The 24875-nt window shown below is 33.4% G+C and overlaps 1 protein-coding gene across 4 annotated transcripts in view; it reads right to left on the bottom strand.

The window, feature by feature from the left end:
- Positions 1-397: 397 nt before the first annotated feature.
- The window catches only part of LOC142238643 (glycogen debranching enzyme), a 36022-nt gene continuing 11544 nt past the window's right edge, over positions 398-24875 (bottom strand). For 2 of the 4 annotated variants that reach the window (XM_075310339.1, XM_075310337.1), the window contains exons 2-11: positions 8199-8370; positions 7956-8127; positions 7541-7889; positions 6066-7469; positions 5472-5998; positions 4056-5404; positions 1242-1488; positions 958-1182; positions 762-897; positions 398-702 (exon numbers count right to left, since the gene is read on the bottom strand). In XM_075310339.1, the coding sequence (XP_075166454.1) occupies positions 664-702; positions 762-897; positions 958-1182; positions 1242-1488; positions 4056-5404; positions 5472-5998; positions 6066-7469; positions 7541-7889; positions 7956-8127; positions 8199-8358 (4608 nt within the window). In that variant the 5' untranslated portion in view covers positions 8359-8370 and the 3' untranslated portion in view covers positions 398-663. Of the gene's footprint in view, positions 703-761; positions 898-957; positions 1183-1241; positions 1489-4055; positions 5405-5471; positions 5999-6065; positions 7470-7540; positions 7890-7955; positions 8128-8198; positions 8371-19504; positions 19573-22402; positions 23146-24875 lie in introns of those variants that run through there. The other 2 variants (XM_075310336.1, XM_075310338.1) reach the window with 2 other exon arrangements.

The raw sequence follows: 24875 nt of genomic DNA, 5'->3' as shown, positions 1-24875 counted from the left end.
ACTTCTATTATCATTCAGGTTTTCTGCATTCCGGCTAAAATAGTTATTTTTGTTGTTAGTTTTTCCGTATTCCATAACGGATTTTCTGTTTGCTAGCTTTTGATATATTGGACAACCTTTGTAATTAGCTGTATGGTTGTTCTGGCAGTGTACACATTTAGGAGCGACATCTGCTGGCTTTGGGCAATCCTTAGTGGAGTGGTCTAAACCACACTTCACACATTTAAATGGCTTCCTACAATAGGATTTAGTAAAATTTTATTTCTATAGAGAATGGGATAAAAGTATCAGATCAGATCCGAACCGAACGATACCGCCGAACGGCGGCGGTATAGACTGGCCAAAAATCGGATTCATTCTCTAGTTATGACTTATCTGTTCATGTGATAAAAATTCCTTTATTTATAGGTAACATTTTACTGTTTATTGTTTGTCTTAAAATAATTAACAATTTTCGACTACACATATTGATGACTAAAGTTTTTCGTTTTCAAATTAAGGCCAATAATGTCCATTATCAATACGTTTACAAATCGTATTTTTTCGCTATGGCAAAAGTTGTACTTCCGTTACGATAACGATATTTTTCTTTTCGAGTAATGGGTAATTTTGAGGTATACAGGTCCTTTGAAACAATTTTTTGAATTATTGTGCTAAGAATATCTAAACATCACCGCCTAGATTATGAAGGTCATGGAGAACCTGCAATGGGAAAAATAAAAATAATTATTGATGAACATCTTGTATGGGAATGAACCTACCTCGAGTACGGTGGCAATACTCCATGCTTGTGTACGGCAAGAATCTCGGCAATAGGCTCCATTTTCATTGGTTAATTCAGGTAGACCACGCCAATGGGAAGTTTTTATCTCCTTCATATGAGTTCTCAAGATTTTCCTGTAAAAATGAACAGATTTTTAATTATTTCTTTCAAGTGGGTGGTAACTCAAAATTTACCAAGTTTCCGCTATGGTTTCGTTTAAATGACCACATTTCTTTCCAAATATCAAACGAGCTCGTAGGTAAAAACCAATAGGCCAGACCCATTCTGGACCTTGATGATAGTTGGCACCATGGGCAACCGTACAATCAGTAGAATCATTTGAATTATCATAGTTACCGCGATAGTTCCAGTCACTGGCATCCAAAGTCTTCATACCCAAAGGACCCAATAAATGTTCTCTGTAATAGAGACGAGTTATGAAATTTAGAATTTCTTCATGGAAGATTTTGCAACTCACCTTGCTTGTTCTAATGCCACCCATGCATGTTGTGGATTGAACATTTCTGGGGCAACAACCATGCTTATGGGGAAATTGCATCTCAACTGATAATCAGTCCAGCCTTGTGAAGCTCCATAACAATCTTTGTAGATGTTTTTCTTATTGGCCAATGGTGCCTTTTCGTTTTCGGTGACAAAGAAACATTTTTCGAAATTTTCAGCAATACGCTCGGCCCATTGTTTCCAGGTCCATGTGGTGGTTTGACCTACAGGGGGGGGGGATATAAAACAAGTAATGAGTTTCATATTTTAATAGTAGTCGATCACAGTGGACTATATTATTTGGCCGGGAAGCAACTTTCCCGTAAGAATTTTATTTTTCTTTCAAAGAAATTAAAATGCTAAGAAAAATTCCGAGAGGGGTTACTATCGATTCTCATAAAAAAACAACATGAAAAATTATTTTACTGGAATGCCTTAACCGGTATGGTCCTCTAGCGAAACTCATGACGGAACTGTCTTATCGACGTTCAAACACAATTTGCTAGCTCTGCGTTTATGCAGCCGTTTGGCCCAGCATGCGATTTGAGCAAAGATGTTCCTAGCACGGTTGCCACAGTTGGTAGGATTCGACCAAAAATGGTAGATTTTTTTACTGTTTGGTACATTAGTAGAATTTTATATGTTTTGGAAGATTTTGCAAAATATTCCTATCCGAACGAAGAGGTACTTCACAAAATTTCTATGAAAATAAAATTTTTACAAAATTTTCTATAGAAATAAAATGTTGACAACATTTTCTTAGAACTAAAATTTTGAAAAAGAAAATCGTATAAATAAAATTTTGACAAATTTTCTTATAAATAAAATTTTGACAAAATTTTCTTATAAATAAAATTTTGACAAAATTTTCTTATAAATATAAATAAAATTTTGACAAAATTTTCTATAGAAATAAAATGTTGACAAAATTTTCTATAGAAATAAAATTTGGACAAAATTTTCATATAAATAAACTTTTGACAACATTTTCTATAGAAATAAAATTTTGAAAAAAAAAAAATATAAATAAAATTTTGACAAAATTTTCTTAGAAATAAAATTTTGCCAAAATTTTCTTATAAATAAAATTTTGATAGAATTTTCTTATAAATAAAATTTTTACAAAATTTTCTTAGATATAAAATTTTGACAAAATTTTCTTAAATGTAAAATTTTGACAAAATTTTCTTAAATGTAAAATTTTGAAAAAATTTGCTTAGATATAAAATTTTGAAAAATTTTCTATAGAAATACAATTTTAACAACATTTTCTATAGTAATAAAATTTTAACAACATTTGCTATAGCAATAAAATTTTAACAAAATTTTCTATAGAAATAAAATTTTGACAAAGTTGTCTATAGAAATAAAATTTTGACAAAATTGTCTATAGAAATAAAATTTTGACAAAATTTTTAATAAATTTTGACAAAATTGTCTATAGAAATAAAATTTTGACAAAATTGTCTATAGAAATAAAATTTTGACAAAATTTTCTATAGAAATAAAATTTTGACAAAATTTTCTATAGAAATAAAATTTTGACAAAATTTTCTATAGAAATAGAAATAAAATTTTGAAAAAAAAAATTATAAATCAAATTTTGACAACATTTTCTTATAAATAAAATTTTGATAAAATGCTCTTATAAAAAAATGTTGGCAAAATTTTCTTAGATATAAAATTTTGACAACATTTTCTATAGCAATAAAACTTTAACAAAATTTTCTATAGAAATAAAATTTTGACAAAATTTTCTAAAGAAATAAAATTTTGACAAAATTTTCTAAAGAAATAAAACTTTGACAACAATTTTTAATAAATTTCTAAAAATTTTTCTATGGAAATAAAATTTTTACAAAATTTTTTTATGGAAATACAATTTGGAAAACAATTTTTATGAAAATAAAATTTTGACAAAATTGAAATAAAATTTTCCAAATAAAAACTTGTTGCTTTGTTGTTTGAGTAAAATTTTCTCCAAATTTTGATAGATTTTTTTTTGGCTCACGTGGCAACCTGATTGCTACCCATATGGAATGCATGTATTTGTTTGCTAATGGAAATTGCTTGAGGCATTGTTATCATACATTTTTCTCCAATAACGACAGACAATCAATTTTTTTTCTCTGTTTGCGCAAACAGGGCTTAAAGCCCGTTTATGTATCTACCTTGGGAGAAAATATAAAACATCGATAATATCGTACCAATAAACTTTTTGATAGCATAAATAGCCATGGGTTGGTGACTTAATACGTTTGTCAAATGAAATTTCGCTTTTATGCCGATAACGCAGTTTAGGTTGTTTGTCATGGAGAGTTCACTAAATTTGGGATAGCAAAACTAGTAAATGGTATTATTGGCAGTACAATTTGTCTAGAGATTCAAACCGACCTGAAATGCGATTTTTTCTCATCACGAGAATATATGGACAGACGGGGCATATATCGATAGATTTAAATGGGGAATGCGATATGAAAATATTAGTAAATTATGTCGATAAGAACGTTCGACATGGATTTTGCTTGAATTCATACCCGTATGATAGTGTAACAAAAAATTTCCGTACATTTCTATTGGATGGAAATTTTTAAAAATGTAAAGTCGATAACATCGTATTGAGAGTAACACATGTGATATCCAATTGGATTACGAGAAAACATGAAGAGATAAACAGAGACCGATTATCAAACCCATGCGGAGTTATAAGTCAATTGGTAAGGGCCTCTAAAATTGTATCTGTCTACCATCACACAGTGGTGGGGTAAATTTTTTTCATAAACATACTCACCATTGGGTCCATTACGTGTTACGGAATTATATTCGATGATACCCTTTTCCGACAACGATTGCATGAACTTTAATACTGCAAACTGCAAACCCACCAATTCTACAGCTGTACCATCACGTGGAGTATTTGGCCGACCACGATTTCCAGCTTTCTCCGAGGAACCCATTTTATCCATCCATGTACCACAATTCCATTGATTTCCACCAAAAACAAAACCAGTTTCAGGATGTACACCAATTTGATTGTTAAAACCATTATCTGTCATATGGGCATCGATTTCATGGCCAGCATTTCTTTCACGATATTGCAATCCTTGGAAGTGAACTTTTAAAGCTTCCTGCATGACATCAATTAGCACTTGATCGAATTGACCTGCAGCATGGGCAGGTGAATCATCATAGGGGAATATACGAGACACCTTATCCTGCAATATATCCTTGCCATGGGGAGCTTCCTCAACATATTGTTTAATACTATGTAACCACCACCAAACAGCATCGCGGCAGTTGAATCGGGGTTTGGTACCATTATCCAAGAGATTCGGTATGAGACCATGACGCAAGCATTGACCAAATCCTAAGATTATGTAGCGAGCTTCATTGTAGCGGCCAGTTAATAAAAGAAGACCTCTTAGAGAAATGAAGGTATCACGTCCCCAGCAACGCATGTAACCTGTAGAGAAATGTGGTAGACCTGCGGATAATGTAACGCATTGTTGCGGTGGCTTTGGTGGTGCCAATGCCGGACTCAAAGGTGGCAAATTGGCTGATTTGCATATGGTTAGGAACTGGAGAGTGGCCAATGCTAAGGATTGTGGGAAATCATGACCATCACGCAGAGTTTCTGGCATTAATTGATAGACTCGTTGCACTAGAACCTCATAGATTCCACTAACAATGGCATCGAAGTAGCATGGAACCAAATAACGGGGAATTCTCCTCAATGGCTCAAAGGTTTTCTTAATCCATTGCGATATTTGTTTGGTGCCATCATGATGAGTCAAACGATCGGCTATATAATCCATCATCCAATTGCCATCACGCAAATTATTGCATAAAGGATGACCCAAATCATTTTTCGGTGATATCTCCGTTAGCAAAGAAACAAAGCCCTGAAGGCCGCAATAGACAATTGGTCCATAATTGGGAATATCATAAGCAGCTCCCCCAAAGCCCATATCACGTTCCTCTTGGTCACACGAAAACAATGATCGATTTAAGTCGGTAAAATCAAGACCTTCTACAATTTTCGCCAGCTCATCATCTTCTTGGCCCTTTTTGTAGTGCAGCGAATTGGTTAGATTTTGTAGACTAATGAAATTCTTGCTGATTTCTGGTTTCAAAGAAACCCTGTAAAACAAATGAATACACAATCAGCCAAAGTTTTCACAGAGAGTTCTTCCAGAGTGTGTCTTACCTAATGGCCACCACTGATCCAGGTCTTAAATTAATCAATTCCAATTGAGTAACATTTCCATCTACTGAAACCTGAGGACGAAAGATTTGTGATTTTTCCAAAGGTATATGCTCTCTTAGCTTCAATTCAAATTGTTTATAGCCATTCAAAACATGTGTGTCCTTGGTAAAAGGTGCGGGACGATCAAAGGGTTTGTCACTCTTCATCAAGAGTTCAGCTTCCAAGATGATTTCATCTAAACTTCCCTCAAATCGTAAAGGTTTCACAAAGGTGGCACCAGCATTAGGATGAGGATAATTGAATGCCGTATGGGCTACCAATATAACACTCTGGTGAGTTTTGGGTGAATGCCGGGTAATGGCAACAATGTTGGGATCCATTTGATCAACAAAAACTTGGGTAAATCCCTCCTCGGCCAATTGTCCATGTAGAATATTCAAGGCTCTCTTGGCAGCTATAATGCCACTGGAGAAATTAACACCTTTTTCCCATTCCTGATAAGTACGGTCCTCATCAACGACATGGATCTGGAAAAGAAAAATATGGCAACGGTTAATAAAAGATAGAGATGGATACGTAAACTATCTCACTTACATGATGTGGTACCAATTCATCGTAACCCCTATTACTGCCTGTTGCACAACATGCCATCGATACCAATGCAGCGGAAGGCAATAGATCATAAACTGACCTCTTCTCCACTGGCGAAGGATTATCGTGGGTCATATCCATGAATAAGGCATGGGCAATATTGGGAGCTAAATCACGTTTGGGATTAACCAAAAATGCTCCAACTGGTTCGCCTCCATAACGATAAACAAGCCGTCCTTCCTCATGGGCATCCCATGCGGACAATGCTTCTCTTATCAGCGATGTAATACCCAAACGGTTGACGAACACATTATCTGTAGCATCGGAATTGGTAAAAAGTTCAGCTACAACATAAAGCTCAGGATTAACTTCACGGGCAGCATCCAAAAGATATTCGGCTACATGTAAAGGTGTCGAATGACAATTATCCAAACGGACACCATCGAATATACGTGCCGTGGTCTGAACATATTCAGTCATATGTTGCCATAAATGGGGACTATCTTGGGGCCGCTTGCCAAAGCGCAATTTTACACTATCTCCCCAGGCAATGAGTTCACGTTTCAAATAAACATTGGCATGGCCGGGTTGTTTCTCTGCAAAATTTTTCAGGGGGTCCGAGGAACCCATAACCCAGCCATTGTGGGCCATAAAGAATTCACCCATTTTACCATACATTCCTTCTTCAATTTCTTGCAATGATTTGCCCAAGGCTTTGGTTTTGGTAAAGTATTCCATGAATACTTTGTACTTGTCCGAAATTACACGTATTCTAGGACCATCCTCCTGGACGCGTTCATAGCGTATGCCAGCCAAACAATTGCCAATAGCATAGTTCAAATAATCTTGAATTTCCGAACGAACTTCCTCATTCAACCACTCCAAGTGGCGGCGGAAAGTATCCGAGCATTTACGCAAACGAGACTCTTCATCGAAACAATCTGGATGGAAGGCATTGAAAATATCCATGGACAATTCCAGATTGACTGTGGCTCCCAGCCTTCTATATTCCGGATCAGTTATCAATTTGATTTCCTTGAAACGTTCGGTTTTAGCCACATTTGTTGGTGGTTCCCTCAAACGACATTGGGCCAAAAATTCATTGGCATATTTCATTACATTACATTGGAACAATTCGTGGATATTGACTTTGGGTAAATACACATTATGAAGCTGATAACTCAAAGCTTCTAAATGTCCTTCCCATTCAATAACTTTGGGAACCCCTACATGTTCCAACAGACCATTATCAATGTCTTCACCACATTTGGCCAAAACAGCATCGAGAAGGAAAGCTGGTCTTAAATAGGGACAGGTGGCACATGAATATGTGGCATCTGGATGATCTAATAACCATTCCGACTCATTTGCGGTATGATTCAAAACGATGTCGCAAATTGAAGCAACCTACGGTAAACCGGGAGAAGAGGAAAATATTAACCACTAATAGAAAAATGATCACCTCTCATACAACTTACCCCCCATTCATGGCGACATTTTTTAATGATTTTCTCCACATCCTCAAATGTAACTTTTGCACCCTTTGAAGGAGCAAAATGGGGATTAACCCGATTTTGATTGCGCAATGAGTAGGCAGACTTTGAGGCACCCAGTTCTTGAATAGGTGTAAAATGTATCATATTGTAACCCGACTCTTTGGTTACACGTAATTTGGGTTCCCACGTATTGATGGGGCCCAATAATTTGGACAATACGGTTTGACAACGAACCGAATTCAAGGGGATAACCTTTTGTGCACCCACAGGACCCACATGTAGAGTTGGCTCAACTTGAATATAAAGGGAACCAGCAGTTTCCTGTTTATTACTGAAATGTAACAGATACTCAATAAATTCCATATGATTTTTACAAAAGAAAATGCTAACGACTTACTTATCCTTGAAATGGAACCAAAATTTAAATGTTCCCGACAAATTCATTTTAACTTCGGTATAAATATCCGTATCGACTACATGAGCTGAATTATATTTATTTGTGGTAATTTTGGTACCATTTTTCAAATACCAATATAATATTCTATTGTCGGTACGTTTGAATTTTTGACCTTTAATTAGAGAAGGGATATTATTATTATCATCATCATTATTAAGCTTTTCTTTTTGCAAAATATCTTACCCTCTATCGGATAGTTAGTGTAGAGTACTATTTCCTTTCCCAAAAGTTCAGCATCGGGATGTACATGTACGGTAGAGCCACGTTTAACACGATATAACACATGTTCTGCATTTGTTCCCTCCGAAATGGGTACGCTAATAGTATCCACATCAGTACCCATTTTTACTATAGTCTAAAAATATAGCGAAAAAAATTGAGAAAATTATAAAAATTATGAAAAGAAAAGAATTTCGTCAAAGAAAATGTTACTTAAATCTTGGTGTGAACTTCTATTTTCAAAGAAATTTGTTTGCTGACACGAATGAAATATCTGCTGAAATAGATAAAATAGCCAATCCAGGGACTATCGTAATACACTAACAAACATTTACAGTCGGAAGCGGACCGGAGCGATTTCCAAAAGAAAAACCGCTCCGCCCCGGAAAACAAATATTAGATTTAATCAAATGCGATGATAGTTTCTTTTTATTTCTTTTTTTGCTCTGCTATAAAATTTTGCACAAAGAGTACAATTGATAGTATGGTAATGTGGTCCAATTTGGTTAAAATCGGTTAAAATTTAGATATAGCTCCCATATATATCATTCGCCCGATATCCACTTATACGGCTCCAGAGCCAGAGGCAATTTACATGAAGTTTTGTACAGTGAGTAGAACTAATATTTCTATCATGCATGCCAAATTTGGTTGACATCGGTTCAGATTTATGTATAGCTCCCATATATATCTTTCGCCCGATTTAGATTCATATGACAATGGAGACCAAAGTTTCACTCCTAATATTTTGAAATTGTGCGCAGAGAGTACAATTAGCCAAAGATGGTCAAAATCGGTTAGGATTGAGACAAAGCCCCAATATACTAACAGGTTGGCTGATAAGTCCCCGGTCTGACACATAGATGGCGTCGCTAGTATTAAATGCATATTATTTTTATATAGTACCAACCTTCAAATGATTCGTGTCAAAATTTGGCGTCTGTAAGTCAATTAGTTTGTGAGATAGAGCGTCTTTTGTGAAACAACTTTTGTTATTGTGAAAAAAATGGAAAAAAAGGAATTTCGTGTTTTCATAAAATACTGTTTTCTGAAGAGAAAAAATACGGTGGAAGCAAAAACTTGGCTTGATAATGAGTTTCCGGACTCTGCCCCAGGGAAATCAACAATAATTGATTGGTATGCAAAATTCAAGCGTGGTGAATGAGCACGGAGGACGGTGAACGCAGTGGACGCGCGAAAGAGGTGGTTACCGACGAAAACATCAAAAAAAATCCACAAAATGATTTTGAATGACCGTAAAATGAAGTTGACCGAGATAGCAGAAGCCTTAAAGATATCAAAGGAACGTGTTGGTCATATCATTCATCAATATTTGGATATGCGGAAGCTCTGTGCAAAATGGGTGCCACGCGAGCTCACATTTGACCAAAAACAACAACGTGTTGATGATTCTGAGCGGTGTTTGCAGCTGTTAACTCGTAATACACCCGAGTTTTCCGTCGATATGTGACAATGGATGAAACATGGCTCCATCACTACACTCCTGAGTCCAATCGACAGTCGGCTGAGTGGACAGCGACCGGTGAACCGTCTCCGAAGCGTGGAAAGACTCAAAAGTCCGCTGGCAAATTAATGGCCTCTGTTTTTTGGGATGCGCATGGAATAATTTTTATCGATTATCTTGAGAAGGGAAAAACCATCAACAGTGACTATTATATGGCGTTATTGGAGCGTTCGAAGGTCGAAATCGCGGCAAAACGGCCCCATATGAAGAAGAAAAAGTGTTGTTCCACCAAGACAACGAACCGTGCCACAAGTCATTTAGAACGATGACAAAAATTCATGAATTGGGCTTCGAATTGCTCCAGATGTGGCCTCCGGCGACTTTTTCTTGTTCTCAAAACCCCAAAGGGTGCTCGCAGGGAAAAAATTTGGCTGCAATGAAGAGGTGATCGCCGAAACTGAGGCCTATTTTGAGGCAAAACCGAAGGAGTACTACCAAAATGGTATCAAAAAATTGGAAGGTCGTTATAATCGTTCTATCGCTCTTGAAGGGAACTATGTTGAATAATAAAAACGAATTTTGACAAAAAAATGTGTTTTTCTTTGTTAGACCGGGGACTTATCAGCCAACCTGTTATATGTTTTTCCGTTTTAGGCAAATATGGCCAAAGTACACACATTTTCAATTTAAAATCTCTGCTAAGTGCAAACATTACTCAAATTTTCCCATATATCTAATACGTATCTAACGACCGATAAATCATAATTGCACACATAATTGTTGTTCTGAAAAACCTGTAGAATCTAGAATCTAGACCTTCAGATTTCCAATTTCATGCAAATTGAATAAAAACTTTGGTTTCTATAACCCCAAGAAGTAAAATCGCGAGATCGGTCAATATGGGGCCTGTACCAAAACATCGACCAATACTCACCATTTTCAGCACACCTCTCTATGGTCCTAAAATATCTCAAGATTTCTAATTTTCATTGGATAAAAACTTCGGTTTCTATAAGCCTAAGAGCCCAAATCGGGGGATCGGTTTATATGGGAGCTATGTAAAAACCTGGACCGATATATCCCATCCTCGAACATAGCTTGCGTGCAGACAAAAGACGAATCTGTGCCAAATTTCAGAACGATAGCGCTATTATTGAAGGCTGTAGCGTGATTACCACAAACAGACGGACATGCTTATATCGTCTTACAATGTCTTTCTGATCAAAAATATATATACTTTATATAGGCGAAAATCGATACTTCGATATGTTACAACGGAATGGCAAACTTATTATACCCCAATCACCATTCTATGATGGTGGGTATAAAAAATAATTTTCTTTACGAAGGAGCGGAGCGAAATTTTTTCCCAGAGCGGAGCGATTGTTTTCTCTCCGGAGCGGAGCGAAAAAACTGAACCGCTCCGGATCCCTGGTTCCAACCTTATTCTCCGAAATGTCTCATTCGCGAAAGTCCAACGGATTAATATCCGCAAATGTTTTGGGCCTTTGTGCGTTAGAAATGAACCACGCTTGTTAAGTAAAACTTGGTTGACTCGTTATGAGTGGGGACTTCAATACTGTATGGTGCTTCAATACTGTATATCCATGGCCTACGGCCCAAATATTTGTCTGCATGGACTTCAATACTGTATTTAGGTCATTTTTCCATTATTGAGACCCCACGTTCGAATACGATCGGGAGTGGGCCTCCCTAGGCCCACACCATTGCCATCGTCGTCGCTTGAGTACTAGAGGCCAATCGAAGGTATAAAGGGTGATACGGTCAAAATTTGGTCAATATAAACTTGACGTATTTCTTTCAATTTTGCATTTAAAAAACCTGAACACCACAAGCGTAGGAAGGCCTCTGGGGAGGGGGCTTAGACCCCCCCAGAAAAATTGTAGCCCCCCCCCAGAATTTGAAAACCTATTTACGATTTGTTAAAATAAATAAATAAAAAAATTTCAATTGCCGATGGCAATATATAGCTTTATTTTTATATAAGTGAATTATTTATTATAAGTGAATGTTTGGAGTCTGATATTTATAAAATAAAACTTTGGTTGAACTTATGATTTAAGTTCCTAAATTTATGTTTAGTTTAATAACTAAAGTACCTTTATTAATTTGTTTGGTCAAAGTTTTAGTCGATTTAATTAAAAAAATTGTAATTGATATTAAAACTATTATTTTATAAATGAATATCTTAATAACGGTGCAAAAAACCAGAATCGCCAAAAAAGTTGTGAAACTGTTCTTTTTGTGTCCGGAAGTGATGCAAATTGGCTCAGAAGCGATAAATTTAAGATGGGCATGTCATAGGACGGATGCCCACCATTTCAACAACCGTTGCACTGAATTTGCATCACTTCTTAAGGTGTGATCCGAATTCAGTGTTTTGAATGTGAATTAAAAAAATTCAAATTGATATTTTCCCAAATAAATAATGGGAACGTTTGACCTAAAATATTTTCAAAACTTCCCAATTTTTCTAGAATGGAATTAGATTTTTTTCGACATCATTTAAATAATTTTTGTCATTTTATTAATTCTTACTTTTTTATCCTATTTGAAACAAAAAATACCCATTAAGAATATAAAAAACGAGTTATAAAAATTGGGTTAAAATAAAGAACTTCTTTGTGAGGACATTTTTGGAAGTGATTTTAAAGTTATGTCTTTATAACAACTCCCAATTTTTTGCTGGGAAAAAGTGTGGAACTACTTTTAGTTGCCTTATTATAAATTAGTTGTCTAGTTATGATGAAGTTTGATTTTTGTTTAGTTTTATAAAATAAAACAGTAATTAAACCTATAACTTCAGTCCATTAATTTTTAGCTAGGGGGGCTATAGCCCCCACTAGGAAAATTGTCTAGCTACGCTAATGCTGAACACCCCTCATTTTGAAGGTGTGTGTGTGTAGAATGTTGCTCCTATTTTGATTTTGGAATTCACTCTTCAGTTGTCAAAATGCCGTCCAAGCAAGAAGAGCAGCGTATCAAAATTGTGCTCGCGCATCGCGAAAATCCGAGCTATTCGCACACAAAGCTGGCAAAATCGCTAAAAGTTGCCAAATCAACAGTTAAAAATGTAATTAAAGTGTTTGGGGAACGTTTGTCGACAGCCAGGAAGTCTGGATCGGGGGGAAATCGAAAACCGGAAGCCGCTGAGAAGCCGGTAGTTTCAAGCGAAACCCTAACCTCTCTCTCCGAGATGCCGCAAATAAGCTGGGTGTATCGTCTACAACCGTGCATCGAGCCAAAAAACGAGCCGGACTATCGACTTACAAGAAGGTAGTGACTCCAAATCGCGATGATAAACAAAATACGACGGCCAAAGCGCGATCCCGGAGGCTGTACACGGCGGCGAAACCTACAAAGCCGACTACAAGCTGCTTCCGGGACAGGAGTTTTATACTTTCTGCGGCGAAGAAGGTGGACAAGGTGGGTGTACAAAATCTGATGGCAGGTGTCAAGCGTGAGGCCCGGCAATTCGGATTTGGAAAAGCGAAAGCTTAACTGAATATTTTTCCTGAATTTTATACTAATTGAACTTGAAAAAGAAATTTAATTTGATTTTATAAATAAACGATTTCACCGATTTATACGCATTTTCCCTTCACCAAATTTTGACCGTATCACCCTTTAAACCTTTGGCGTCTTAGCGAAGCAACTCCTTGGTTCTTTCCAGTCTAAATTTGGTTGTACATCGGTGAGCTCCAGCATTTTTTGGAACTTCGATTGCTTGAACCCAATCTCATTCTTCAATATGTGTTACATCCGTTCTCGCGATATGTTCAGTTCACGAGCAAGTTTTCTAATACTGCGGCGTGGATTTCAATCAAATGTGGTGGCATTCACTTCACTTCAAATTATTTCTGATGTTGTTACCGTTTTTTCGTCCACTTTTGCAACACTGTCAGTATCACGGTAACGTGGAATGGTATGAGCAACAAAAGACATTTAAATACTGGAGGGCTCTACCAATAGCCACTTGTGGTTTTGCAGCCAAACATAAAGCAACCGTACTATCACGCTTGAATTTAATTACGAATAACTGAATGAAATAGATTAAAATGCTTTTATAAGCTAGTAAACAATAAAATGAACTGCCATTGGAATACGGCAACCAGAAGTTGGTTGCATTGCATATCAGCCACCCTGTATATGACAATTTATTTCCTAATAGATTTATATAGAGGATTCTATATATAATTATGACGTAGATAAATTTGCAAATATTGTTGTGAGGTCAAAGACTTCATGTCCTTAAAATACGAATGCAAATTTTGCTTAGCATAGAAGACGCATTTCTATAATATGAAGTTTTTTCCTTTTCCAAAAGTCGATAAATTTTTCAATGAAGTCATTTTGTCCTTATTGTTAGGTGAATATACTTAAAAATTGGCATCTTTACATGAAAGTAAATTTGGTTTGACTAAGGTCAACTTGATTTTAATAATTCAAAAAACTTCTTTAAGTTAATGAAATAGTCTTAAATTTTATTGACGTTTTGCATCTTGACTTCAACGCAAACATTAGGACATGTTTTTCAAAACTTTAAAGACGCTTTTTTAGAATAATTTCTACTTGAAGTCGAGTCGGAATTTGAAAATTTAAGGTGTCGTTAACACGTGTTTAAATGACTTTGATATCACATTTGTTTCTTAAAGCAAGTACCCAAAACTCAAATTTAAAAGAGACATTTGTCCTCAAAAAGTATCCTTTCTTCAATTCTCCGCTTCTGTGGCTCTTAATCAATACCAAAATCATTAGTATAAAGACAAAATTTTTTTAACCGTGTACCAAATACCAACCGGATAAGATGAAATTTGTTCCTCTACGTGGCTCAAGAAGACAAATCTAAGGATCCGTTTATATGGGGGCTACATATAATAATGAGAAATTTTCCACGGTAGTTAGAAGACATATGTATACGTGATGGTAGTATAAATGAAATTTGCTCTTTCAGGAGATTTTAGGAGTCGAATCTGGGGATCGGTTTATATTAGGGCTATACCTACAAGTTGTCCGATATGGCACATTTGCAATATCATCACGATCAAGAATTTATATACTTTATGAGGTCCAATATTCCGATGTGTTACAAACAGAATAACAAAGTAAGCATAACCCCATCCTATACTCAAAACATATTGAACTCAACAGGAGGAAACATTTAAGTTAATTTTAGAAAATTCAAACTAAACTCTTACAAACGTCGATATCATAAAAATAAGTAAACATTGAAGAAATGTACGACTTTAAATCTACGAATTTAGTAAATCTTTATACTTTATTGTTTCTAAATTGCACAAAAATTATTAAAGCCAAGAAATCTTGCTCATATTGGAGAAATTTTTATTAAAACAATAAATTCCAAGAACTAAAATAGAGTTAAATTGGCTTTAGAGGGTTTACTGTTCTTTGAGTGTATGGTGGAGGGTATAAAAACAATATGTTAAGAATATACCTATATATTAAATTAAATAAAACAATTTAAATAAATTAAATAAAACAAGTATATACGGCCGTAAGTTCGGCCAGGCCGAATCTTATGTACTTTCCACCATGGATTACGTAGAAACTTCTACGAAAGACTGTCATCCACAATCGAATAACTTGGATTGTGGTAATACTTACCGATGGCAAGCTATCTTAATTCTTCTTGACATCGTCTTCTAAATTGTAAGTTAGTCCATACGTGGTATATATTAGACAAAACAAAAAGCAGATTAAATACGTATATAATTCAGTTCTTAACCGCTATATATAGGGAAGTCCACAAATAATTACGAACCGGTATGAACTTTTGCGCGGTAATTACGAGGGCAGTTCGGAAACTTCTTAGCCTAAAGCGCGGTGTAAACAGAAAAAAGTTAAGTGTTTTGGAAACTTCCATCTCTATTATTAACACATGTTAAATTTTGTTTCGATCTGGCAACTCCTTCATATTGAAACAGGTGTTCAAAAAAGACGCATCCGCAATTTTTTTACAATGGAAAAATTAGAAATTCATGCTGTCATTAAATATTTACATAAAAAAGTTTATCGGGACAAGAAATTCATAATGATATGGTGAATGTGTTAGGTGAAAGTGCTCCTTCATACACGCAAAAAAATAATTCTTTCCTCCCAAACGAAATTTTAGACAAACAAAGTTCGTTTCTCATTTGCTTTTCGCTGTAAGGAAGTGTATTTGGAAGAAAAGTATATACTTTTTGTGATAAACGTTTATTCTTTTCCAGGATGTAAAAACAATTTCATAAAGACTAGCTCAAAAAAAAAACATTATTTTCTTGCTAATTGCATTGTCCCTCACATCTTTCTCACATCCACGAGGATTTTTAGTTCTTAACACCTTTTCCTGTAATACCAACAATGTAGAAGAAATTATACGATTTTATAAATTTTTACAATTTTTTTTACCTTTCGCCTGGACGGAGAATCGAACCGCGGACCATGCACATTGTAAGCCAACACACTAACCACTGAGCTATGTACCTGTTATGGTCATCAATAGATAAATATCAATATAAGTTATATTTATATAGCATAGCTTGCGGCGCCCACGAACCGAATAAACAAAGTTTATTTAACAGAAACAAACACTTAGTTTGGCACCGTGGAGCAGTGGTAGCTACGTCCGACTCTCATGCCAAGGGTCGTGGGTTCGATCCCTGCTTCGGCCAAAGTTTTTTTTGCTTTTGTTTTTTTTTTTACATATATTCCAGATATATTCGGAAGATTCCGAAAAAATGTTCAACATTACATTGTACTATATTAAATTTTGAACTGTAAAATGTGTCTTATTAAAGAACTAAAGTCAGAAAAGAACAGTGTTTGATATAAACGAAATGGACTGTGTTGTTATTTCAAAAATAACTTTTTTTATTGAAAAAATAAAAATTTTGTAACAAACGAATTTTTTTGGTGATAAAAGTTTAAAATTTTCGAAGCAATTCAAAAAACTCTAACAAAAGAAAAACGTTTTCGGTACACGTTTTCCAAACGTTTTTTTTCTTTGCGTGTATGCATATATAACAGTAAAAATTGAGTTGCTGAAGATGAACCACGTAGTGGACGTCCAAAAACAGCAACAACAACAGAAATTGTAGCCAAAGTGCATGATATGGTATTAAATTATCGATGAATAAAAGTGCATGAAATTGCTAATATCATGGACATCTCAAATGATCGAGTCCATTTAATTTTGCATGAAGAACTCCAGATGAGAAAGCTTTCTGCAAGATGGGTGCCGCATTTGTTAAGAGTCGATCAAAAACGCATAAGAATGAACATTTCTCTAGCTTGTTTGGATCGTTTTAAGCGAAATAAAATGGATTTTAAGCGTCGTTTCATTACTGTTGATGAGACATGGATCCACCACTATACTCCAGAGACAAAAGAACAATCAAAACAATGGACTGAAGCTGGAGGAAGTGCCCCAAAGAAGGCAAAAACAATTCAATCGGCTGGTAACGTTATGGCAACGGTTTTTTGGGACTTCAAAGGTATTTTATTGATTGACTAACTGCAAAAGGGTAGAACAATAAATTCAGAGTACTATTGCAACCTTTTGGATCAATTAAATGTACAAATTCGAGAAAAGCGTCCTGGCTTACAACACAAAAAAATAATTTTTCATCAAGACAACGCACCAGCGCACAAGAGTGTTTTAACAATGGCTAAAATCAACGAATTAAAGTACGAGTTGCTTGACCACCCACCTTATTCTCCTGATTTAGTTCCCAGTGACTTTTACTTGTTCCCAAATCTAAAAAAAATCCTTGCTGGCAAGCGTTTTACCTTAAATGAAGATTATTATCGACTTGAAACTTGGCATAAGTAGTTGTTATTGATGTAGGTCGGATGGTATTTCAAATGGGTCATATTGGACCACTTTTACGTATAGCCCCCATATAAACCGATCCCCCGATTTGGCTTGCGGAGCCTCTAAGAGAACCAAATTTCATTCGATCCGGCTGAAATGTGGTGCATGGTGTTAGTATATGGTCTCTAACAACCATGCAAAAATTGGTCCACATCGGTCCATAATTATATATAGCCCCATATAAACCGATCCCCCGATTTGGCTTGCGGAGCCTCTAAGAGAAGCAAATTTTGTCAAAATTTTATTTCTATAGAAAATTTTTTCCAAATGTTACTTCTATAGAAAATGTTGTCAACATTTTATTTTGTCAAAATTTTATTTCTATAGAAACTTTAAACTTAATTATATACGTGTTTAATCGGCCTTTTTTAGTTTAATATATACCACGTATGGATTATGTGGTATATATTACGGTGTTAGGAAGTTTTAAGATTCCTTGCCATCGGCAAGTGTTACCGCAACCCAAGTAATTTGATTGTGGATGACAGTCTTCAGTAGAAGTTTCTACGCAATCCATGGTGGAAGGAACATAAGCTTCGGCCTGGCCGAACTTACGGCCGTATACACTTGTTTTAATTTCTAACTAAAATTTTATTTCAAACAATCAATTTTTAATCAAACTAAAAACACTAAGTCCGTTAAGAAAGTAATTGAAAATAGTTACGTTTTTAATGGAAAAATTAATTGAGTTTTGCATTCAACATCATTGAATCAATTAAAAATTAATTGAAATTTGCTAATGACATCAATTAATTTTTTAATCAAGTATGTTTTTAATTTCCAATTAAAACTGTGATTGATATTATCATTTTCGTGATTGAAGACATTTTAATTAAGAAATTAATTGGATCAATTAATTTCGTGATTGAAAAATGATTTGGCGCCAATGACTATGACTATGAGAGGATGTAATTTCGTGAACTGCAGTTAAACGGTACAACAGGGAATTAATTTTTCCTGATTTCAACAACGCTTTGTGGAAATCTTAAAATGTGCAGTACAATTTAGTTCAATTTTCGTGCGATGTAGTTCATTCTTCCAATAAAACAGTTTACTTTTTACGGTGTATAATATTTCAATTCATCCATTAAGTTTGTGAATGAACAGTCAATCAATGCTGACATAGCAAACTTGTTTTAGTCAAAAGAGCTTCAGAAATTATGAATTTTTCAGTTATTGCAAGCTTTTATTTTGGGTGTTTGAATACATTTAAATTTAAATCGCATAATATCTACAGTGCCATATTTTCTACATAATTTTTGTGGTTCTGGCCTTAGCTAAAGATCTCACTTGTCAACTCAACAAGTACCTAACAACTGGAACTTTATAAATATTGCATTGTAAAAATTATTTTAATCATATTTTAGAAATATGTACTTTTTTAGTTTTTCGGCGGAATATTTTAAAGATATTCAACCGAGAGAGAATACTAAAACATCCACAACCCATATTGTATAATTAACAAAGGTTTTCTTCAATACGTTCTTGTAGTTGATTGCTCTTTCAAAACATTTAATTTATTATATATTTAATTCTGGTAGGTCATGTCAAATTCAAATTTCTATCACTTGCGCGTGAGTGAGTATGTCTTTCTTTTTTTGCTGATGTTCAATTTATTAATAATAACTTGGTATTATGTCATAGCAATACAATGTCACCCGGACCACTTTAACTTTCAATTAAAACACTTAAATGAACACTATTAAACCGATGGTGGTATCCCTTATACGTTCTGTCTATTAATGTTTACCACCAAGTTCTGTCTGATTGCTATGTTGGGTATTATTATTATTATTAATGAAAAAATCACTATGGTGATTATTATTTGATATTTAAGGTGTTCGGCGCCCCAAATGTCATTCGAGTCATCTGATTTGGCTATGGAATCACTTGGTGAAATAGTCATACTTATTGCCAGGAAACCACAAATGATGTAAATTTTCTATAATGTTGTGTTTAGCTAAGTGGTGCTTAATCAAAACTGATCATATTGCAAATCTATCATTTGCATTTTATAGAGCTAACGATCTATATTTTCGCAAACACAAAACTAAATGTAATCCATTCAAAAAATCTTATCTCTATTACTTTGTAAATGAGGGATTTGTTTATTTATAGATCTGCTTTGGTCCCATATGGTAGTGGGTTGATTATGGGATCAGTTAATAGATTCGTGAGTTTTTTCGATGGCTGGACTTACAATTAACCAAGAAGTGTCATATGGGAATTTTGATATTTACCACCAAATATAAAATCATGAATTACGGTGAGAGGAATGAGAGAATGAAACAAGCTTCCCTGTCACGGTTGCCACTCGAGTCAAAACTAATCTACCAAAATTTGGAGAACATTTTAACAAAAAACTACCAAACCAAAAAAAAAAAATATTTTGCAAAATTTTATAGAAAATTTTATCAAAATTCTATTTCTATAGAAAATTTTGTCAAAATTTTATTTCTATAGAAAATTTTGTAAAAATTTTATTTCTATAGAAAATTTTGTCATAATTTTATTTCTATAGAAAATTTTATCATAATTTTATTTCTATAGAAAATTTTGTCAAAATTTTATTTCTATAGAAAATTTTGTCAAAATTTTATTTCTATAGAAAATTTTGTCAAAATTTTATTTCAATAGAAAATTTTATCAAAATTTTATTTCTATAGAAAATTTTTTAAAAATTTTATTTTTATAGAAAATTTTGTCATAATTTTATTTCTATAGAAAATTTTGTCAAAATTTTATTTCTATAGAAAATTTTATCACAATTTTATTTCTATAGAAAATTTTATCAACATTTTATTTCTATAGAAAATTTTGTCAAAATTTTATTTCTATAGAAAAATTTGTCAAAATTTTATATCTATAGAAATTTTGTCAAAATTTTATTTCTATAGAAAATTTTGTGAAAATATTATTTCTATAGAAAATTTTGTCAAAATTTTATTTCTATAGAAAATTTTGTCAAAATTTTATTTCTATAGAAAATTTTGTCAAAATTTTATTTCTATAGAAAATTTTGTCAAAATTTTATTTCTATAGAAAATTTTGTCAAAATTTTATTTCTATAGAAAATTTTGTCAAAATTTTACTTCTATAGTGAATTTTGTAAAAATTTTATTTCTACAGAAAATTTTGCCAAAATTTTATTTCTATAAAAAATTTTGTCAACATTTTATTTCTATAGAAATTTTTTTCAAAATTTTATTTCTATAGAAAATTGTGTCAAAATTTTATTTCTATAGACATTTTTGTCAACATTTTATTTCTATAGAAAATTTTGTAAAAATTTGATTTCTATAGTGAATTTTGTCAAAATTTTACTTCTATAGTGAATTTTGTCAAAATTTTATTTTTATAGAAAATTTTGCAAAAATTTTATTTCTATAGAAAATTTTGTCAAAATTTTATTTCTATAGAAAATTTTGTCAAAATTTTACTTCTATAGTGAATTTTGTCAAAATTTTATTTCTATAGAAAATTTTGTCAAAATTTTATTTCTATAGAAAATTTTGTCAAAATTTTATTTCTGTAGAAAATTTTGTCAAAATTTTATTTCGATAGAAAATTTTGTCAAAATTGTACTTCTATGGAAAATTTTGTCAAAATTGTATTTCTATAGAAAATTTTGTCAACATTTTATTTCTATAGAAAATTTTGTCAACATTTTATTTCTATAGAAAATTTTGTCAACATTTTATTTCTATAAAAAATTTTGTCAAAATTTTGTTTTTATAGAAAATCTTGTCAAAATTGTATTTCTATAGTGAATTTTGTCAAAATTTTACTTCTATAGTTAATGTTGTCAACATTTTATTTCTATAGAAAATTTTGTCAAAATTGTATTTCTATAGAAAATTTTGTCAAAATTTTGTTTTTTAGAAAATTTTGTCAAAATTTTATTTCTATAGTGAATTTTGTCAAAATTTTACTTCTATAGTTAATTTTGTCAAAATTTATTTTTATAGAAAATTTTGCCAAAATTTATATCTATAGAAAATTTTGTCAAAATTTTATTTCTTTCTTCTATTTTTCTATAGAAAAGTTTGCCAAATTTTTATTTCTATAGAAAATTTTGTCAAAATTTTATTTCTATAGAAAATGTTGTCAAAAGTTTATTTCTATAGAAAATTTTGTCAACATTTTATTTCTATAGAAAATTTTGTCAAAATTTGATTTCTATAGAGAATTTTATCAAAATTTTATTTCTATTTAGAACAATTTAGTTTGCAAAATCTACCAAAACATCAAGAATTCGACCAATCTAGTAAAAACAGTAAAAAATCTACAATGTTTGGTAGTATTCTACCAACTTTGGCAACCGTGATGGTTTGACTTACAATTAATCAAGATGTGTCATAAAAAAAAATCCTTGCATATAGTCATGAATTACGGTGAGTGGAATCAGGCAGTAAGACAAGTTTCGCTGCCCTTTAATGTCTGGACTTACAATTAACCTAGAGTGTCATATGGAAATTTTGATATTTACAACAATAACAATAAAATGCTTGCATATAATCATGCTTTACGGTGAGTGGAATCGGACAATGAGACAAGCCTCGCTGCACTTTGAGTTAATCACCATAACCCATCTTCACTTCAATCAGCAGTCCGTAGCATTTGCATTACGCATTTCGCATCACTTGAGAACATGATCACAATTTTTTCCTTTATATTTTGTTATTTATTGTTATTTTTATAAGATTATTTTTAAAAACAATGCACTTACATTTGTATAGATTTAGTAACTTTGATAGTTTTTTTTAATATATATTTTTTTTTATTTTTTATTATATTTGAACATACCTCCTCATAACATGGAGATTTTGCTTGATTATTGCCCATAGAAATTTTATTAGTATTCGATATTTGTTTTTGTTCTCGTTGTGGGGAATTTCGTTTAATCGTTTTGTCACTAACATGATTTTCAACAATAACTTCAGCTGAGGAGTGGTGTTTATAATTGTTATCGATGTTATTTTCAACTTTGACTTGGGGTGAACAACTGATGGTCAACTTGTCAATGTTCTTAACTTCACATAGAGGTGACTTGAGTTGGGTGATTTCATTTTCAATTGCAGGTTCATTAAAATCAATGTTCTCACCGTTACACAAATGATGTAGGTTATTATCATGGGTTATTTTAATGCTCTCTTCTTTTAAGCTCTCTTCAACATTAGGTTGAGTATTATGCTGCTCTTCAATATCCTCAAGACTTTGACCGTTATCAGTGTTACCATCATTTGTGAGTGTATCAGTTGGGGTTTCAGTTATTTGCAGAAAACGTTCATAAGCCCATCGAAAGATATAGAATCCCAGCAATACCGTAAAGAATGTTGTGAAATTTGTTTGAATAAATTTTAATATCCATTGTAGTCCCTCTAGCCACCACATATTTTTTTATTTTAGATTTTACGTTGCAACTGCTGATCGATGATAAGATTAAATGAATTTATAACGATTTATAAAAAGCAATGATATTTTGCAATACATATAACACAATAGTTTATTTTTTTTAGATCAAGTCAGCCTTTTGTACATTTTATTTATTTATTTTTTTTTTGCGAAAAACAAATATGTGTCGCAGTCAAGTTTACGGTTCGAAAGCAATAATGCAAATGATGCCATACGAAAAGATCGAAAGTAATTGAGGCAAAAAATCAAGCAATGCCGGTCGCTTCATTAACACAGACAAAGACATAAATAGACTCATTGAAACAAATCCACTCTACTACTAACATATCCACATTCATTGCAGGCTAATTGAAATATGCTTTGTTTGTTTTTCATGTGCCTATGTAAAGATGATTGTATTATTGCAAACAAATTAGTGATAAACCTTAATTTTATCGATTTAATTGAAATGTATTTTTTGGTCTATTTCTTTCCATATGATATCCTAACTTTCTTATATGGTTTGTAACATCTTTGAAATATTGTATTAGGATTTGATGATACACACAAAAAAATATTTTTTGTCTTCAATAACGAAATTAATTGATCTAATTATCACAGAAATGATCACAAAAGTCAATTAAAAGTACAATTAAAACATTAATTGATACTATAAATTTTTGTGATTAATTTACGTTTCAATTAAAAACAAGTATAAACGGCCGTAAGTTCGGCCAGGCCGAATCTTATGTACCCTCCACCATGGATTGCGTAGAAACTTCTACGAAAGACTGTCATCTACAATCGAATTACTTGGGTTGTGGTATCTTAAATCGTTTTCAAAATTGTGAGTTAGTCCATACGTGGTATACATTAGACAAAAAAAGTATGTGTAGGTACAAATAATTACGAATCGATATGGACTTTTGCACGGTACGTAGGGAGCCAGAATTGAAATATGGGGGTCGCTTATATGGGGGCTATATACAATTATTGATATAGATACATTTTTGTGTGATTGGGGATCGATTTATCTGAGGGCTATATATAACTATAGACCGATATGGACCTAGTTAGGCATGGTTGTTAACGGATGAAATTTTCTACACCAAGAGGCTCAAAAACCAAATCTCGGGATCGGTTTATATGGGGGCTATATATGATTATGGACTGATATGGACCACTTTTGGCATGGTTGTTAAATATCATATACTACCACCACGTACAAAATTTCAACCAAAAGGCACCGGAGGTCAAATCTGGGGATCGGTTTATATGGGTGCTATATATAATTATGGACTGCTATGAACCAATTCCTGCGTGGTTGTTGGATACCATATACTAACATCACGTACCAAATTTCAACCGAATCGGATGAATTTTGCTCTTTCAAGGGGCTCCGGAGGTGAAATCTGGGGATCGGTTTATATGGGGCCTATATATAATTATGGACCGATTTCGACCAATTTTTGCATGGTAGTTAGAGACCATATACTAACACTATGTACCAAATTTCAACTGAATCAGATGAAATTTGCTTCTCTTAGAGGCATTGCAAGCCAAATCGGGGGATCGGTTTATATGGGGGCTGTATATAATTATGGACCAATGTGGACCAATTTTTGCATGGTTGTTAGAAACAATATACTAACACCATGTACCAAATTTCAGCCGGATCGGATGAGATTTGCTTCTCTTAGAGGCCTCGCAAGCCAAATCGGGGGATTGGTTTATATGGGGGCTATATATAATTATGGACCGATGTGGACCAATTTTTGCATGGTTGTTAGAGACCATATACTAACACCATGTACCAAATTTCAGCCGGATCGGATGAAATTTGCTTCTCTTAAAGGCCTCGCAAGCCAAATTTGGGGGTCCGTTT

This window comes from Haematobia irritans, chromosome 5, assembly GCF_050003625.1.
Source record: "Haematobia irritans isolate KBUSLIRL chromosome 5, ASM5000362v1, whole genome shotgun sequence".
In the NCBI taxonomy this organism is placed as follows: domain Eukaryota; kingdom Metazoa; phylum Arthropoda; class Insecta; order Diptera; family Muscidae; genus Haematobia; species Haematobia irritans.
This window is presented reverse-complemented; position numbering and strand designations above follow the sequence as displayed.